This window comes from Penicillium crustosum (assembly GCF_028827405.1).
Source record: "Penicillium crustosum strain IBT 35664 chromosome Unknown utg000001l_segment0_segment0, whole genome shotgun sequence".
Taxonomy (NCBI): domain Eukaryota; kingdom Fungi; phylum Ascomycota; class Eurotiomycetes; order Eurotiales; family Aspergillaceae; genus Penicillium; species Penicillium crustosum.
Genome location: NW_026623122.1, coordinates 1,587,922 through 1,605,505, shown reverse-complemented (window position 1 = coordinate 1,605,505; position 17,584 = coordinate 1,587,922). Strand labels below are relative to the sequence as shown.

General features: G+C 49.2%; 9 protein-coding genes across 9 annotated transcripts; 4 read left to right on the top strand and 5 right to left on the bottom strand.

The window, feature by feature from the left end:
- Window positions 1-121: 121 nt before the first annotated feature.
- N7487_000617 (putative nuclear distribution protein RO10) lies at window positions 122-902 on the bottom strand (the record flags this gene model as incomplete). Its single annotated transcript, XM_056868365.1, has 2 exons — window positions 122-525; window positions 671-902. The coding sequence occupies 2 exons, from the start codon at window positions 900-902 to the stop codon at window positions 122-124; spliced, it is 636 nt and encodes a 211-aa protein (XP_056733149.1).
- Window positions 903-1,215: 313 nt separating this feature from the next.
- Window positions 1,216-3,934, bottom strand: N7487_000616 (ubiquitin-associated-like domain-containing protein; the record flags this gene model as incomplete). The annotated part of the gene is made up of 7 exons (XM_056868364.1): window positions 1,216-1,575; window positions 1,632-2,092; window positions 2,148-3,377; window positions 3,442-3,579; window positions 3,636-3,672; window positions 3,724-3,792; window positions 3,848-3,934. 7 exons carry the CDS (start codon window positions 3,932-3,934, stop codon window positions 1,216-1,218), a joined length of 2,382 nt encoding a protein of 793 aa, XP_056733148.1.
- A 660-nt stretch (window positions 3,935-4,594) lies between these two features.
- On the top strand, window positions 4,595-5,902 carry N7487_000615 (SET domain protein; the record flags this gene model as incomplete). Its single annotated transcript, XM_056868363.1, has 1 exon — window positions 4,595-5,902. The coding sequence occupies one exon, from the start codon at window positions 4,595-4,597 to the stop codon at window positions 5,900-5,902; it is 1,308 nt and encodes a 435-aa protein (XP_056733147.1).
- Window positions 5,903-6,793: 891 nt separating this feature from the next.
- On the top strand, window positions 6,794-8,601 carry N7487_000614 (uncharacterized protein; the record flags this gene model as incomplete). Its single annotated transcript, XM_056868362.1, has 5 exons — window positions 6,794-6,823; window positions 6,886-6,921; window positions 6,975-8,021; window positions 8,090-8,369; window positions 8,480-8,601. The coding sequence occupies 5 exons, from the start codon at window positions 6,794-6,796 to the stop codon at window positions 8,599-8,601; spliced, it is 1,515 nt and encodes a 504-aa protein (XP_056733146.1).
- Window positions 8,602-9,370: 769 nt separating this feature from the next.
- Window positions 9,371-10,171, bottom strand: N7487_000613 (uncharacterized protein; the record flags this gene model as incomplete). The annotated part of the gene is made up of 2 exons (XM_056868361.1): window positions 9,371-9,879; window positions 10,033-10,171. The coding sequence occupies 2 exons, from the start codon at window positions 10,169-10,171 to the stop codon at window positions 9,425-9,427; spliced, it is 594 nt and encodes a 197-aa protein (XP_056733145.1). The 3' UTR covers window positions 9,371-9,424.
- A 305-nt stretch (window positions 10,172-10,476) lies between these two features.
- On the top strand, window positions 10,477-12,233 carry N7487_000612 (spermidine synthase; the record flags this gene model as incomplete). Its single annotated transcript, XM_056868360.1, has 3 exons — window positions 10,477-11,414; window positions 11,466-11,772; window positions 11,832-12,233. The coding sequence occupies 3 exons, from the start codon at window positions 10,477-10,479 to the stop codon at window positions 12,231-12,233; spliced, it is 1,647 nt and encodes a 548-aa protein (XP_056733144.1).
- Window positions 12,234-12,569: 336 nt separating this feature from the next.
- Window positions 12,570-14,646, bottom strand: N7487_000611 (dynein family protein; the record flags this gene model as incomplete). The annotated part of the gene is made up of 6 exons (XM_056868359.1): window positions 12,570-12,864; window positions 12,932-13,542; window positions 13,602-13,695; window positions 13,766-14,148; window positions 14,209-14,379; window positions 14,478-14,646. The coding sequence occupies 6 exons, from the start codon at window positions 14,644-14,646 to the stop codon at window positions 12,712-12,714; spliced, it is 1,581 nt and encodes a 526-aa protein (XP_056733143.1). The 3' UTR covers window positions 12,570-12,711.
- A 364-nt stretch (window positions 14,647-15,010) lies between these two features.
- On the top strand, window positions 15,011-15,912 carry N7487_000610 (IST3 family RNA-binding protein; the record flags this gene model as incomplete). The annotated part of the gene is made up of 2 exons (XM_056868358.1): window positions 15,011-15,066; window positions 15,138-15,912. The coding sequence occupies 2 exons, from the start codon at window positions 15,011-15,013 to the stop codon at window positions 15,910-15,912; spliced, it is 831 nt and encodes a 276-aa protein (XP_056733142.1).
- A 227-nt stretch (window positions 15,913-16,139) lies between these two features.
- On the bottom strand, window positions 16,140-17,200 carry N7487_000609 (phosphatidylinositol-3,5-bisphosphate binding protein HSV2; the record flags this gene model as incomplete). Its single annotated transcript, XM_056868357.1, has 3 exons — window positions 16,140-16,664; window positions 16,718-17,074; window positions 17,132-17,200. 3 exons carry the CDS (start codon window positions 17,198-17,200, stop codon window positions 16,140-16,142), a joined length of 951 nt encoding a protein of 316 aa, XP_056733141.1.
- Window positions 17,201-17,584: the final 384 nt, after the last annotated feature.

Below are 17,584 nucleotides of genomic sequence, written 5' to 3'. Positions count from 1 at the left end.
CGCCTAAATCAAAGGTATCATAGCAAAAAATAAAAGCAACAGCAACAGCAAGAGGCATCAAACCCCTCCGGCTCCTCTTCATAATACCGCCAGAAACAAGCCATTTTGCCAAGTCTCCCCTCTAAGCCTCCTCTCTCCCCTGCCGAACAACCTCCCCTCTCCTAACCTCCCTCTCAACATCCTCAAGTCTCCCCTCCCACTCAGCCCAGCACTCCCCACTCCCAACAAGCCCAACATCATACCAGCGCTGTAGCACGCGCGCTGTGCGAACTCGCAGCTCTGAGATCTCAGCTGCCTGTTCGCGCTGCGTCTGTGCGAGCCGGTCTAGCTGTGGTTGTAGGTTGATTAGTGCTGCGGAGCTCTGCGCGTCCGGCACGGGGAGGTCATTTAGCGATGTCAGGCGCGAGGCGGTTTCGGGAAAGGCGGTGGCATAGGAGAGTACTATTGAGGCCAAGGTTTGGGTTGTGAGGCCTTCGGGGATTTGCTGGGGCGGTGTTGTTTGGAAGAGGTCTGGGTTGCGGTCGTCTAATTTGGTTTGTGTTAGTATTAGTTAAATGGGTTGGTTTGAAATGAATAGTTGATAGTCCAGTATGGAGGTATCAGGTAAGAGATGAGGGGGCGTGTTGTGGTGGTAATGCGCGTGTAAATAACGTTAACATTGGATACATACGGAGTTGTAGAACATCCCGTACGGCAGGGACACCTCGACTAAGCCGTTCTAATTCCGATTCTAGCCGCGCAAGTCGGCGGGAGACTGTCTCGTCGAGAGATGCGGGCTTTTCGGGCGTGGTAGGGACGCCGGTCCAATCTGTGGTGCCGGTGAGGAGGTAAGTGAGGCGGCGTAGGCGCGCCTCGAGGAGTTCTATGGTGGCTCCGGCCACTGTGTCGCTTTCGAGGGCCATGGTCTGTGGAATTTAAAGATCAATTGGGGTAATTGCGCGCGGAATTGGCAGAGAAAGGGTGTCAGGAGCTTGGTGAGGGTGCAAACATAGCAAAATGTGGGGACAAGCTTATCAGCTACAAAAAGTGTACATGAACTTCAGGAGGTTCAAAGGCTTCTATATACATAATAGATCAACACTTGGGAATTGAGGGTCTATCACAAGTTGATCATTTGGCATATGCCCAAAGCTGGACATTGCTTTACAGTATTTACATATATGTATTGATCATTCAGTCATTATTCATAGGCTTCCCCGCATGCTTCATTCGATGTTAGTTCACATGCTCAAGATGACGTGTCATGTCCTCATCATCGGCATTGTTCCACCCTGAAACCTCTTTCGCGGTAATGGGTGCCGAGAGGTTAGTTGCGGTGGCACGATGGCTCAAGAGAGTTGCTCCACCCTTTTCCTGCATCTCTCGGCTGGCCTTTGGTTCGTCATCGAACCCGGAGACCTCATAGTCAAAGACATTCACCTGCGTGGCCTTCTCTGACATTTCAGGCTGTTGTTCTTTGTGCTGAGTTTCCGCGTTGTTCGGTTCCGCCCAGGAATCTTCCTGGTCACTAAAGATTATGGTAGGGGTATTCTCGAATTCGTCCGCAAAAGCATCATTATCTCTGTTCACGAAGCCCTGCTTTCGGTTAGCCGAGTACTCTAGAACGATCTGAGAAATATTGCGTCTCCTACCTGAAGTTGTGACGGTGCAGGGTCCACTTGTGCATTCACTGCACTCTCGCTCGCATAAACGAGTAAGACAGAACTCGACTCTTCACGAGCGGCTTGGAGGACTTCTGTTTCTTGAACTTTCCGAACAGTGTAGCCAACAACCTCGCCATCCTGTGTGGCTGCAGTGTTGCCTTGGACTTTTCGTTTCTCGGCTTGTCGAGTTTTTCCATCTTCTGCTGAGAAGCTGATACGCCACCACTGATAATCATTGCTGTTTTCGGCGTCCGTGTCCATGTGCATCAAGTGTCCTGGGGAAATCATTTTGGAATTCGATAAGACGTAGGTCACATGCGGTTCAGTGCATACGCCTCGTAGCGTGTACTTGTGGGCAGGGGGCTCGGAGGGTGATTTGGGTGGTTCGGTAAGTGTCTTCGATATCTCACGGAGAGACTCCATGGCATTCTGCTTTCTGAGTTCCAGTTCTGCGTTCGTATTGTTAGCCAATAATATAAGCATGGTAGCAGCAGCCATCTTCACCTTTGAGCTTGGATTCTATGGTTGTGGCAATTGCTCTCAATTCCTCTGCGACCCGCATCGTCTCTGGGTCTGCCGCCCCGGAGTTAGACCGATCAGACTCCCTCACTTGCTCTGGCGCAACCACTGGCACCGCCTGGGCAGCTTGCTCGAGAAGTTCCGTGATCGTCGAACTGCCCACGGGATCCACTGGGAAGGTATAGCGATGTATGAGTTGTTCGAGTTTCAACACATATCCCTGTATCTGCTGTCTTTTTGCACGAAATTCACGAGCGAACTCTCGGCAGCTGCTAAGATACCGATCTGGATAGAACACAGAATGAATATCCACACCAACAGGGTTTGGTTTTTGAAAAGCATCGAGTCTAATAACGAGCACCTCTGCTAAGTGTTCAAGCCATGCGTCATCAAGCTCAATCCCCGGTCTGTCAGACCATAAAGCCGAATCCAAAACGTCATAGAGCGTTTGGTCATTGTCCTGCTCAACAGGAGGCTCAAAAGTGAAGAGCTTCCTGCTATCGGGTTCGGCAAACTCGTCGGGAAGATCTTTCTTGTATGCATGTGATGTGAATATGGTTGCCAGTGGATTTTCAGGATCTGCCTGAATGGCTGCACCATGCCATGCCTCCAAAAACCTAGTGACGATCTCGTCCGAATCTGCCGATAAGGATGACATGCTCTTGATCTTTGCTAAGCTGTCGCTGCTACCAAAGGCACGTTTGGTGGTATCCATAAAAGCCATCAGTCGCTGGGTCTCATGAATGATATCATCCCAGTCGCTATCCCCGGTCTTGCCATCATTCACCGTGACAATCTTTGGCAGGTTAATGGGTTGTCCGTTCCACCACTGCGACTCATGGCCGTAATCAAACAGCGGTTTGTTCCGCAAGAGCAACGCTTCTCGTGCGAGGGGAATACTATGGAGGATTGTCAAGAGTCCTCCTAGGTAAATGCCGTTAGGGTTGGGGCGGATAAACGCAGGCTCGCCCTCCACTCTTTTGCGGTCTTCTGGGTCTGGGCTAATCATGACTTCTTCAGAGGATGTGTTGAAAAGGGTCATTGCCCAAGCACCTTCTTCGTAGTGATCCCGGGTTGCTTTGTTGAATTGCGGCTGGTTGTGCAATGTTACCCCGGTTTCCTGCTGCCCTATGTCCGAATTCAACGACATGGCAACTGCCTGCTGCAGTTCCTTTTCTTCTCGTTCCGCCAAACTGAGACCTTGTCCAGAACCTTCTATATGATCAAATAACCACAAATTAGCATACCTCTTGCAGTTGAAATGTCAAGATCATGATACCTTTCGGAGCTATCGCAACAGAATCTTGATATCCAGTATTTTGTTCCGGGTCACGTATGTCCGTTCGGGAAGGAGGACGAGAGGGCGGCGCTGTCGCAGGCATTGGTGGCGCATTGTCTTGTTGGGCAAAATCCCATGCTGGGGCGGGGTACGTTAATTCCCAAACCGAATTCGCATAAGGGAGGTGATCTTACAAGAGCCTCTGTTGTCATCCCAGTAACTAGTTATCGGCTTTGAAATGTCAGATCATAACCAAGAGTTGCTGCGCGCCGCCAAATTTACCTTTAGCTGAGACCCTGTCGGATCTTCGAAGTACGCGTTGATCGCTTTCTGTGAGTCGAGATTGTTTCCCTGTACAAAATAAATTTAGCTGCGATACTTTTAAAACCCAGTGGCAGTCTCCTACCTTCAAGAAAGCGATGGCTTGCTCGCGTGTCGTGCTTGTGAAGCTGACGAAGCTGGTGATAGCTTCCTCGGTCGGCTCGGAGGCCATGTTGTCTAGTTCTGCGCTGAAACCGGAAATCAAGATATCAATGTGCAAGCATGCCAATACTAAAAGCAAGTAGAACAAAGTAAATGAAAGAGAGTTGGGAAAGAGAAAAAGAAAGACAAAGTGTCGCAACGGAGCTTCCCCACCACATGACGCCAAGCGTCATTCCGCTATTTGCGTCTCTTTGTACTTCTCTTTGTACTTCTCTTTGTACTTCTCTTTGTACTTCCCCTTGTGCTTTCCCTTATGCTTCCCCTGTCATGGTTCTTCATTTCTTTGAGCCTAAAATATACAGATTTGGTTATTCTAAGCCATTTCTTTTCAGCTTTTAGCCTGTTCCAACTTTAACAATGCTCATCTATCGGTCCAGTTCACGTTCACAATGAATTCAAACATATTTCGAGAACTCATTTGTCTCTTTCAGATGTTTGAATGGCCTACTCTGAACATTTACAACACAATACTATTTATGGTTGAAACAAAGCAGTGCATAATAATACAATAGCACTTCGGCTGGATGAGGATCGAGGCGAGCGAGTATAAAGACCCTTTCTCTTCCGCGCCAGATAATCATTCACCACACATTCTAAACAACACAGCATCCAACATTTCACATTTATCTTTAAAATCCCTCTTGTATTATTATATTTTATAGCTATCACAATGGCCCCGACACGCAACAAGGCAACCAAGACTACGAATAAGAAGACTACTAATATGAAGGTCAACAAGAAGATCGTCAAAGCTCCCCATCCTCCTGTCGATCTCGACAAGCTTTTCCCGCCCTGGGGCTCCAAAGAGGCCATGAACCAGACGGCAAACAAGGAAGCTACTGACATCGCTCTGGCCGTGTACCATGACATCAACGCCTACCGCGAGCTTGAGAGACTTGCGGGAGAGAAAGTTTATGGTTGTCCAGAGACGTTCTCCAACCTGCGTGCCTTTACGGAACTATTTGTGGAGCAGGAAATTGCCGGGTACATGTCCTGCGTAGAATCCTTCAAGGCAGAACATGGTGAGTTCCAACCCGTCACACCTAATAGCAGATTCTTAGAGTTTGTTACTGCACTCGGGTGGAAGATGTTTGCTATCTGTTCCCATGCCGAATCATTCCGGCGAGGTATTAAAGAAGCCGACGATAGAGCCTGGGGCTGCTTGCTCCAGAAGATTCGCGAAAACTTCTTGAGTATTGAACTTTACGCGCACAGCCGTACCCTGAAGTGGCGCAACATTCTTTGGATCCATCAGAACTACCTCATTCCAGGCCTGCCAGATATGAAACCTGAAATCGAGACATATATGAACTGGAAAGTCGACCACCCTCACCACACCGTCATCACGCTCGACGGCAAGCTGAAGGAGCCCACCTATAACGGCCAGTTACAGAAGCACATTAACGAGAGTATCTATGATCCCAAGAAGTGGAATGGTCGGAAACAGGACCCGACGCTGCGCCAAAGGCCCAATGGCACCCCGACCAACGTTGGACACGAATGTGTTCTATGTGGCAGCCCTGTTTCTTGTGGTTGCCGCTTGGAAACTCGAGCCGGAGAACTGGTTGAGCTGAGAGAATACCCCGGGACCGGTACTGGTGTTCGAGCGCTGACGAGATTCCGGCGCGGTGATATCCTCGATATATTCATGGGTGAGCTCCTTCCCAGTATCGTAGAGAAGGTCTATCCTCTGACGCAAACCGATGACAAACCCAATACGACTACCGCTACAGTTCGTAATTTGTGTACAATTTGCCCCCACCAGTTTGGTAACTGGACCCGTTTTATCAGCCACTCGTGCCGGCCCTCGACGCAATTCACGACTCGTACCATTGGAGACCGAGTTGTGTGCACAGTTGAGGCCATTCGTGATATTCTACCATTTGAGGAGATCACCGTTGGCTATGGTGGTAGGTACTGGAGTGCTCTTGACTATGAGTGCCTATGCGGGTACTGTGATGGTTCTGGAACTGAGTAGGTTACTGCCTAGGTAGGAATAGGTTAATGTCCTTGATAAGTTATGCATTTTGCACTTTTCGAGTTGAGAACTGATTTTTATAGTGCAAACGTAGAATATACCTTTTATTTTATTTTAGTCTGACGCATAATAATGTAGGAAACATGTAATGTTCACTAGTTAGTTAGTAGAAAGGTGATAGGATCGGATGATGTAGTTCTTCATCCCCGCAATTTGCGCGTGCGGGGAAAGCTATACTTTCCGTGGACCTACTCCGCCCTTGTTCCCTTCAATCCCTGTTTGTTCCAAACACCTCGGCTTTGAACCCTTTAACTGCTACTAATTGCAGTACCCTATTTGTTCGAGTCAATCGCAACCCTCAGGTAGAGTCATGAGACCTTGGTCAAGCTAGCATTGGAATAAGAACATGAGCTACAGCGGAATTCTCACGGGGCTGGGCCTGAGAGGCCGTACATCCTATCGGAAATCTGTGTTTGGAGGAAAGAGAGTCCTTCAGCAAACATCCTTGGTCAAGAGAGGACTCCTAACAGAGAGTTATGCGCGGGGGCCATCAGGTGTGAGTATTTTCTGTCTAATAACAATCCGGAAATATCATTATTAGTGTGAAGCAATGTTTATCTGACCATATTGCTTCCGATATAGCCGCCCTTGATTGAGTCTACAGTTGGTGATCATTTCGCCAAGATTGTCGCGGAATGCGGAGACAGGATAGCGTGAGAATCGTGACACAAAATCGGTCAATTGAGACTCGAGATACTAACTATATTGCATAGTGTTATCTCAAGACATCAGAATGATCGAGCAACTTATGCCTCCTTAGACGCAAGAAGCAATGCTCTCGCTCGGGGGCTGGAATCAGTGGGTGTTGTGAAGGGCGAGCGGGTTGGAGTCATGCTTGGGAACTCGATGGAATATGCCGTGGTACGTTAGGTGTCCGTGGGAACATTTAAGAAGAAAAGAACAAAGCTAATATCGGTGAACAGGCAACATACGCGTTATTCAAACTTGGTGCCGTTTTGGTAAGTCAGCTTGCTCATCATGGTAGGCGACATCGTGTCTAATAATCTCATAGGTTCCGCTCAATCCGTCTTTCAATACTGCACAAGTGATTTCAGCCTTGGGTCACCTACAATCCAGTCATCTTTTAATTAGCACAGAGTCCAATCTGCCCCGGAAAAAACCACGCAGCAATGTTCCCTTGCTCGATGACCTTGTTGAAGACCTCCATAAGTCAAACTTGGAGTCCGCATTGGTCCCTTCTCTGAAGAATATCATTATGGTCGACAACTCTGAAGGCCGCGTGGATATATCATCCTATAGAAGCTTGACACCATATGCATCCATTATGTCTCAGCTTACTGCAGACGGCCGCCCGCTTCCTCCTCGAGATCTCTCGCCGGATGAAACTGTGAATATCCAGTTCACGTCAGGAACCACATCAATGCCCAAGGCAGCATGTCTAACCCATCGTTCTATCCTTAACAACGGCTCACAGATCGGTGATCGCATGCTCCTCACGCCGAATGATATTGTCTGTTGCCCGCCGCCGCTGTTTCATTGCTTCGGCGGTATATTAGGTTATATGGCGACAGCAACCCACGGCTCAGCTATTGTCTTCCCCAGTGAGTCCTTCAATGCTCGTGCTGCTCTGGAAGCAGTTCAAGAAGAGAAATGTACCGCGCTGCACGGTGTACCAACAATGTTCCTCGAAGAGCTGAGCATGATCGAGACCGGAGAAATCTCAAGCGAGGGATTCCAGCACCTTCGCACTGGCATCGCTGCTGGAAGCAGTATTCCGTCCGAGATAATGAAAAAGCTGCACAAGGTGCTGAATCTGACTGAATTGACAATTTGTTATGGGATGACGGAAACAAGCCCCGTCTCGGCTATGACAACGACAGACGACCCCATTGACAAGCGGATCTACTCTGTCGGAAAGCTCATGCCACATGTCGAGGCAAAGATTGTGGACCCGGTGGACAAGAAAGAAATTCTGCCTATAGAGAGACGGGGCGAGTTGGCAGTGAGCGGGTACCTGCTAATGAAGGAATACTGGGCCGATCCAGAAAAGACTGCGGAGGTGATGATTCCAGACGACTCTGGCAAGGTGTGGATGCATGTAAGTCGGATTTTCTATTCTTCATCTAAAGTAAAGCTGTTTTGTCTTTTCTGACATCGTGCTTCTAGACTGGAGATGAAGCTTCCATGTCACCAGATGGATATATCACTATCACCGGACGGATCAAAGATCTGATCATCCGCGGTGGCGAGAATATACACCCACTAGAGATTGAGAATTGCTTGCTAGCCAACGATGGCGTTGCAGATGTGTCTGTCGTCGGCATTCCGGACGTGAGATATGGCGAGGCAGTGGCTGCTTTCGTTGTTCCTCGGGACCATGGCTCAAAGACACTCACTGCTGAGGATATTCGGCAATGGGTGCGTGAAAAGCTTAGCAACCACCTTAGTAAGTCATAACCCAGACTACTGCATCGTTTCCCATTTTTTCAGCTGGTGTCTCTCCGGCCATCCTAACTATTCCCCTATAAACTGGGCTGATATTTTGTTTTCTTATAGTTCCGAAGCATGTCTTCTTTTTGGGCCCCTTGGAGCCTTTCCCCAAGACAGCAAGTGGAAAGATCCAGAAGTTCAAGCTCAGGGAGAAGGCCATTTCACTTTTGGCGAAAAGCGCAGCATGATAGCGAAGCATATAAGGCCGAGGCCTGACTTGGCATAGATTCTAAGTGAATGTCTATTATTTCGGTACATACTGGTTTATTTAAGTATCATCGCTCATTAGGTAGAATTGTCATATGGCCATGGGAAGGTGAAATTACGACCTTGAGTAGATATATTCATCCTATTGGTCTCGAGCATTGCCACAAATCACGAAGGTCATACATGGAAAAGTCGCTTTTCACATTTTAAGCCCACCGCCTACCTATATGCTACCTAGAACACCAATAAAGGGGGGATAGCCTAAGAAAACGACAGCTGAAAAGAGGACACAAGGCCGCATAGGCGGCCGACTATTCTTATGTATTATCATACAAGAAATCCTAGTGAACATCCAAGTAGTGTGTTCACTCTAAAGTGAAGCCTCGATGGTCAGAAATAGACAACAGACAAATCGCAGTAGTAAAAGCTAATGGCTGAATAGCACAAAGCTAGAAACGACCTCATAGCAACCAACTTTGGTGTGGTGTGAGCACTTGCAGTCTCTCAGGATAGCAACTCGTGGCAACCAGCGACTATCGTGGACACTTTTAGATCGTGCCGCCACATCCACATCCACATCCACGTCCCAACGACGACGACCACGAAGCTATCGACGGGACAGGGAACTTGAAAGCAGTGTCAAGTCCTTCTTTTGCGGCTTTTCGAGGGCGGGGTATTTCAGGGGCAACCGAGTGGTATCAGATAGACCACCACGAGAGATAAGTTATGGCATCATATGTAGCCAGCGGGCAAGCTTTGCTGTAGCCCACATCTCAGGGACACGTACAACAAGTTTCTCTGAATCTAGAAATCCTGGATACCTGTTTCACCCTGGAGATTTGGGCGAGCGTCGTCCCCCTGAGTGCCGTCAACCACCCATTCAGGCTCCTCGTCCTCGAAGTACTGATCTTGCTCATCTGTGTGATCATCGTAGTCGTCGTTTTGATCAACGGTATTGTAATCGAAATCAGAGTCATTGCCCTGCATGAAACGCAATCCCATTTCCCACCGCCAGAGCCGTTCGCCTTCCTCCTTATTCGGGGGTATTTCATCACGGTCCTCGGCGAGGATTTCCCCATCTGGGCCGCGAGTGTAACTCATCATAGCATTGGGGTCTGGGTGTGAGATCGCATCCATCTTGGCTTCAGACCGCAGGAGGTCGGTCTCCAGGACACCTGAGAATCCCTTCGCTCGCCCCTCGGCCTCTCTTTCTTGCGTTGTCTGGAATCGGCGGATGAGGCGATCGTATAGTAACGGGTCTGGGGAGAAGTGGAGCAGGATTAGCATCGTGTCTTTTTTTTTTTTTTGTTTGTTTGCTTCTGTATGCAAAGCCAGCTAGCACTGGCAATAAGCCAGGCCAGATAATGTGTAAAATAATCAGCTGGCAATGGGAGAGAAGAGAGCAGGCGGACCGGCTAGCTCAAGCCCCGCCGAGAAGTATTCTGGATGTAAGTCCAGATACCGCTTGCGACGGTTTTTGACTGTGACAGCTTTTTGTGCGCCAGGCGCATTATTGACCGTAAAACCGGAATTCTTGGGGAAATGTGGCATCCTTGGTGTGTTTCAGAGTGTGAAGGTGGAGAGGAGAAGGAAGTTGGGAACGCGGAGCTCGGCGGCAAAAGTGCCTTCATCTCCGCAATAACTTTTTTTCTCGTTGACGATTATTTTGATATGTGTCTGGTTTGAACGTGTAAGTCGATGATCCGATTCAAAGTACTGTTTTATTATTCATTGGATGATTATTGCAATAAGGGGGGGAAATGAGACAAGGACACAGTTTCAGATTGCTAACAAGCTTGCAGATGCGCTATCTTGGTTGATTCCCCTTATATCCAGAACTGCATCAACTGGAAATCATGTCTCTCCAGGACATGTTGCAGCACATTGATGCCCGCCGGCTCACTACCGGCGTGGTTTTGTTGATCCTGCTTGCCTTTTACTCGCCCCTTTCGAAGCTTGTCTTGTCTCCAACTTATGGATCCTTCCCCGCGCATATCTTCCATAATTTTGGAGTCGCCATCTCCGGCGGAATCGGATGGCTACTCAAGGATAAGATTCTCAAGCGCCTGGGCCGTCTGGGTGGTTTCATGCTCCCTGTGTTGGCATTCTGGGTTCCGACTCTCCAATACTTTATCAAGCAGCAAAGCTCTAAGATTGGCAACCCCACAGGCCCGGTCATCACGGAACTTTGTGGTTACTACCCTCTGGTACTGTTGACCGTCGCCTATGCCGGAAAGCAAATCCAGGTTGCTTTGAGACTCGAGGCGCAGGGCGACGTGATCGCCGAGCATGTGCCTTTGATAGGTACATATATTTTCTATTCGGCTGGCGATCACATTGCCCAATATATTCTTTCATGGATTGTTGGGTCCTCGGTCTTTTTCACCAGAGTCGGAATGCAAATGCTCCTAGCGGCCGCTTACGCTGCGCTCATCCCGTCAAAATGGCTGATCCTAGCCATTCCTTCTATAATTTTCTCAGTGACCTCAAACGTCCACTTCGCTGGAATTAGTGGTGTCAATTCTGCAATTGAGCACGAGGGCTATTCTCTTTTGGCACGACAGGAAGCTTACACAGGATACATTTCTGTTTTGGAAAACCATAATGACGGATTCCGCGTTATGCGTTGCGACCACAGTCTGCTTGGTGGGCAGTGGACCAGGCTGGCACCAGGCTACCGGCCTGAGGTGGAAGATCCTATCTATGCAATCTTCGCCATGCTCGAGGCTGTCCGTCTGGTTGAGCCGGATCATGGCATTCCCCGCGTTGACGCGGACAGCAAGGCACTGGTCATGTAAGAACCACGGGAAAGGCATCAATCACCCAGTTTACTAACAAGAAACAGTGGTCTTGGAATCGGCACAACACCCTCGGCGCTCATCAAACATGGTGTTGAAACCACCATTGTCGAAATCGACCCTGTCGTGCACAAGTTCGCCACTCAGTATTTCAACCTCCCACCCAACCACATCCCCGTCATTGAAGACGCCGTGAAATTCGTCAAGAAGGCAGAATCCTCCCCCAATACACCCCAGTATGATTACATCGTCCACGATGTATTCACCGGAGGCGCGGAGCCCGCTGAACTCTTCACGTACGAGTTCCTGTCAGGTCTTCACTCGCTCCTCAAAGAAGACGGTGCCATTGCCATTGTGAGTCGCACCAAACAACAAACCCCTAGCTTAACGATAAACTAACGAACAAACCCCAGAACTACGCCGGCGACTTGACCCTCTACCCAACCGGTCTCATCGTCCGCACCATCCGAGCCGTCTTCCCATCTTGCCGCATCTTCCGCGAAGAACCCACCGGAGAGGGCGAAGATACCGACTTCACCAACATGGTTCTGTTCTGCAAGAAGAGCTCCGACACACCGATTCAATTCCGTGACCCTGTTCCGACAGACTTCCTGCGCAGCAGGTCTCGTGAAAGCTATCTGGTCCCCAAGCACGAACTGGACCCTGCCATGTTTGCCTCTTGGCCCAAGGGCGGTAGATATCTTTTGAGGGCGAAGGAAGTCGGAAGATTGTACAAGTACCAGGATCGCAGTGCGCTAAAGCACTGGGCTATTATGCGCAAGGTTCTTCCTGATGCCGTATGGGAGAATTGGTGAGTGTTTGAAGGGAGCAAGAGTTAAATTCCAATGTCGAATATTACTCTTGCTCTAACTTTTCTCTTGTCTTTCTATGTCTGAAAATTGTACGTTATCAAGTAAATAGTAAAATAGACTACAAAAAAAATCTTTAGTTTACTAAGAAGCATTTTCGTGCTGTGCTTTACTGGTAACTTCAACAGTAAGCATACATATATATCCGCGTGTTGTTTCCCTCGTACTGCTGGCAAGAAATTTAAAATAACAAATTACAGACTTCATATTGGTATCATTATCTAACACCGACCGAAAAGCCATGGAAACCACCTCCACTGATAGAGTAACAACAGAGCAACTGTCTCCCCTTCACAGTCAAAGGTCTCCCAACAGCTCTTTCATCTCCATATATCAAACCACCCAGCCCATCGCCAGGAGCGAGAGTTCCGGCCTCTGTATTATGTACGCACACAGAACTAAAATACAGTGAGAAAAGAATGAATCAAGCCGAGGGGCTGCCACGGGGACTGGAGCCAGGCTTCTTGACGAGACCAGCAAAGAAGTTCGCCAGGGCTTGGTTGTGGGCTTTCTCGTCATTGCCGCCGGTGCCTGCATATGGGCTCTCCTTCTTTAGGGTTCGGCTAGCCTCGCGGTCCTGGGGTAATATTTAGCTATGTCCTGGCTTGGGAGGGGGGATGACGCCGCGCTGGTCGGGTGCTTACCCGAAGCTTTTTCAACATATCATCAGCGTCCACTTGGATTCCGCCCATGTTGAACTGTACAGGGCCGATATGGTCATTGACTTTGCCTTCGTCGGCCATGGGAGACATCTCCAGCTGTGGGGTTGGCTGGTTTGAATTCTCCTTCTCATCCTTGGCTTTGAGATCTTCCAGTTTCTCCACTTGGGTTGCGAAGAAATCTTGGAGGTCGGTGGTCTCGATTTCGATCTTGGTCGTGTTGCCGTGGAGGTTGGCTGTGCCTCGTTTGGGATCGTTGATTGTCTGTTCGAACATGGTCACCGCGCTTGTGCCTTCGTCTGCTAGGCCGTTCTCGCTCTGTTGGTTGTCGTCCGTGGATTGATAAATTGACTCGGGAGGGTCCTGGATCTCAATTGACCAAGCTGTCGATACTCCCTCCATGTCAAATCCTTCCCGAATAATTCGGATCTTACCCCACGAGTCCCAGTTGGCTGGGACCAGGATCTTGTCTCGGTCGATCACATTATGTTTTAATGATTCTCTTTTCAAAAGAGAGTGTATGCCCAGGGAAGAATGAATCAGGCCCTGAAGAGAGTTTGCAAGGAATGGGGTAGTATAGATGAGCGATGCGCCGTCTGTCTGGGGGTCAGAAAAGAGCCTAGAATGGCCAAACATAGGATAGGAAAGTCCTTACGCTTCAGGAGAATTGTTCTGAGGAACTGGAGAACGAAATCAAATTGCTCTTCATGCCATCCGTGGTCTTTCTCCAACTTCTCAATCTTATCCGCCTGAGAAAGTGGAGGAATCAAGTCAGCAAAGGTTTACCAGCAGTTGACTTATGGATAAGAGTTTACGTACCCCTTGGCAGACAACACACATTGGGATTCCGAGTCCCTCGTCCCATTCACCGGGTCCTAAAGGTATTGTGACGGGGCCGCTTGAGTTTGACATGCCGCCTGCAGCCGCAGAGCTCGGATCAATTCCCCTTTTGCGATCGCGCCACTCAGTCATGGTCTCTTCCATAACGAACTTGGTTTCATCGTCAAGCGAAACGAGCACAGAACGTAGCAGACGGGTCCATTCCCTTAGCCTTCGAACCCACGTCCATGGGTCTGACCAGTCCATCAGGATGACAACCAGCGTTTCCGGGACGGACTTGGGGGTCAGGAGTGGTTTGAGGAGAGGTGCGAATGACGGAGAAGGTTCGGACAGGAGGTAGGCCGAGACGCGAGCCAGAGTATCTGCGCGAGAAGGGCATTAGTATAGCCAAAGCTGGCGAAAGAGTGCATTGTTCCACATACCTTCTTTATCAGCATCGAGGACATCTCGATATGTGTATCCAAGCGCAAACTGATTGGCGATTGGAGGTGTTTTCCCTTTAATTTTCCGTTTGTCATTTGCTAAGCTAGGGTCCCCAGACGTGTCCGCGGAAAAGGTATCTAGAAATTCCCTTTGGCTGTCCGGTGTGCCACCTATCATCGAGCTATCAGCGACATGTCCAAGAATTGAAAGATGGGACCAGTAAGGAGGATGAGCGGGCCTGGAATGCCCAGAGGAAACTGATACTAACCTAGCACTAGCAAGTTCTTCTCAGGCAAGCGCTTGCCGTTAGCAACAGTGTCTAATAGAGAGGACCAAATGTTCTTCTTGGAACCATCTTTGCTTGTTGGCCGACTGCTCGTTCCGGCCACCTTCGACCCGGGATTCGGACTGGAGGACATCGTGTCTAGTCCCACCATGCCTCAAAGGGCATTCACCCTTCCAAGTGTTTGTCTCTACCGTAGTAAAGCGGAAATATTGTGCGCGTGGAAATGTGGAGGCGGAGGGGGAGAAAGGCGAAGCAGCGTCGCGGGTCAGGGGAATCCCGAGGAGGATGGATAAATGAACACCCAGGTGAAAACAACCCTGCTTGCGAAAGGTTCTTCGATTGCAAGTCACAAAAAAAGAGGAGTGTCTTTTTCTGGCACGTCGTCGAGCAGGGGGCTAGTTTGCATTATAAAGGTGCGTCTCCGTAAACAATCGATTATTACGGTTCCGCAGGTCTCCACATTTATTTCTCTCCAACTTCTCACCTTCAACGATTCTCTCTCACACACATTTCCCATGAATTCTATTCGCCAGGTCCAGGCGCTCAATAAGCGCGAGCTTGAGCATGCGATGTAAGTTGAACTTATATGAAGCTTCCGCAAGGCTCTTTTTCCCCGCTGACAGTCTTACCTTCCACCTATAGACCCCCAGAGGCATCATGGCACGCAGACTACCGCGACACAGCCTATATCTACATCGGAGGGCTTCCGTTTGATCTATCCGAAGGTGATATTATCGCGATTTTCTCGCAGTATGGAGAACCGGTGCATGTCAATCTAGTCCGCGACAAGGAAACAGGCAAGAGCAAGGGATTTGCCTTCCTGAAATATGAAGACCAGCGCAGCACAGATCTTGCTGTAGATAACCTTGGTGGTGCAACTGTCATGGGCCGTTTGCTTCGGGTGGATCATGCGCGCTACAAGCGGAAGGATGATGAGGAAGAGGAGGACAATGTCGCCAAGTTGATGGGAGATCCGGTTATTAGCGAGAATAAGAAGGCCAAGGAGGACGACCGAAGAGCAATAGAAGAGAGGCGACCGATGCTCAAAGAGGAGAAAGAGCTGGAAGAATTGATTCGCAACCACGACGAGGAAGACCCGATGAAGGAATTCCTCATCGAGGAGAAGAAGGAAGAGGTCGCTGCTGCAATTCAGTTGTGGAATAGCACCAAGAAATCGTCTCGGCGACGCGATGAAAGCAGAGAACGGTCAAGTCAACACCACCGCCGACACCGCTCCCGTTCTCCTCGCGAGCGAAGACATCGAGATGATCGTTCTCCAGATAAAGAGAGGCGATCTCGCTACAGGTCATCCGAAAGAGGAGAAAAATCCAGAAGGGACCGATCGCCGAGGAAATCACGCTCGCCTGAGTCCCGAAGACATCGCAGTGATCGAGATAGACATGATCGCCGCCGTTGAAAAGTATGAGATATCATTACGAAGTCGACGCTACAAATCTTTCTCGCCGGGATGCTCTGCTTGCTAGTTGGGTCATCCTAACCAGATACGAGTGTTTTGTTGTCCAGAAAGCGATGCAATGATTCAAGCTTGATGCTGGCAATAACCTGGGTTCTACGGACAATGTGTTCGTTATTTGCTGTGCGATGTATTACCCTTATTTTGACAGACTGGGAATTTTTCTTCTGTCAGCCCAGGTATCTTTTCCAGCCATCCCGCAAGCAATATCGCTTTCCTTCCTCACCCTCTCGAAGCACAAATTTCTCCCAGCGCCCCTCCTTCCCAGCTCCGATTACCAACAGAGTCTGGTCATCGCACCAGCCTATGAGGCCTTTTTGAGGCCGACCAAATGATGACCCGATCGGTGGCACATGCGAGCCCAGGTTGGCTTGTTCACCAATCTCAAAATGTGCGTTGGTAAATGAATAAACATCTGAGAAGACACGAGGAAGTAGGGGAATCTTCCCAAGGATTCCCCATTTCTGGCTAGGAGGTGCTTCTTCGGATGCTGGTGATGGTGACTGACTGCGACGAGCGGTGGGTTGCTGGTGGGGGATATCAAAGATGTGAAGAGTCGATTTGTCAGATGTTACTGCCAGCAAAGTATTGGATGGCGAAAAGGAAATTGAGAATACCACTGCGTGGTCAACGCCGCGTCGCAATTCTGCTAGCTTCGTGCAATTCCCTGTAGCAAATATACGAACCAAAGTCCCCTGTACAGATGTCAATGACCCACCGATAGATGATCGCAGCCAAAAGAACTTACAGACTCACTCGCCGTTGCCAGCAACTTCCCATCTGGACTCAAAGCCATAGCACGCAACGGTGTGCTATGTGCAGGTATGATGCTGATGTTGCCGGTCTCCAGCTCTATCATTTGGACCTGGCCCGGGGACCGACCCGGGAAGGCCAGCACCTTGTTATCGAGACAGGCCAGCCCCAAAGGGTTGTCGGAGGTCTCAAAGACGGAGAGTTTCTGGGGAGGGTTGGAGAATGCAAAGACATGGACGCTGTTTAATAAGACAGCGACGATTTTTGATTTGGAGAGACGAACACCGAGGACGGAGGTGCGGAATTCAAGTGTAATGGCCGCTTTCTGTTTGGCATCGTCCCATATAACTAACTAAGGGGTGCATATGAGCTTAAATACCCATACCTTGTGCCGGGAATGGTTTCTTACCTTGTTCTGTGGAAACTTGGGGTTCTTGCCACCCCCAACTATAGCCAAGTAGTTCGACTGGCCAAGCATTTCCGCCACCCCGATGCCTGCATTGAAATCTTTGGGTGCAAATAGAGGCAATTAGAGCAGGTTCTTTCTTATTTGGTACATTATCGACTCTGGAATACCAATCGCTTACCTCTCAAAACCTTGAGCTCGCAAGGGTTGGCATTATATACTGTGCGAATCTTTCATCAGCCTCGGCCCCATAGTTTCATGGTATGAGCTAGCTTATTCCAAGGTTCTCCTGGCAGCTGGCTCAAGCTTCTCTTACCACAAAATCCTGTGTCTAGTCCCACCGAGAAGCAGCTGTTATCATGATTAAATGTTGCTGAGAGTGAATATGGCCCGGTGGACTCATCGATAGATTGGCGGGTATTCATCGCTGTGTGTCAACGAAGCATAGGGGAGAGT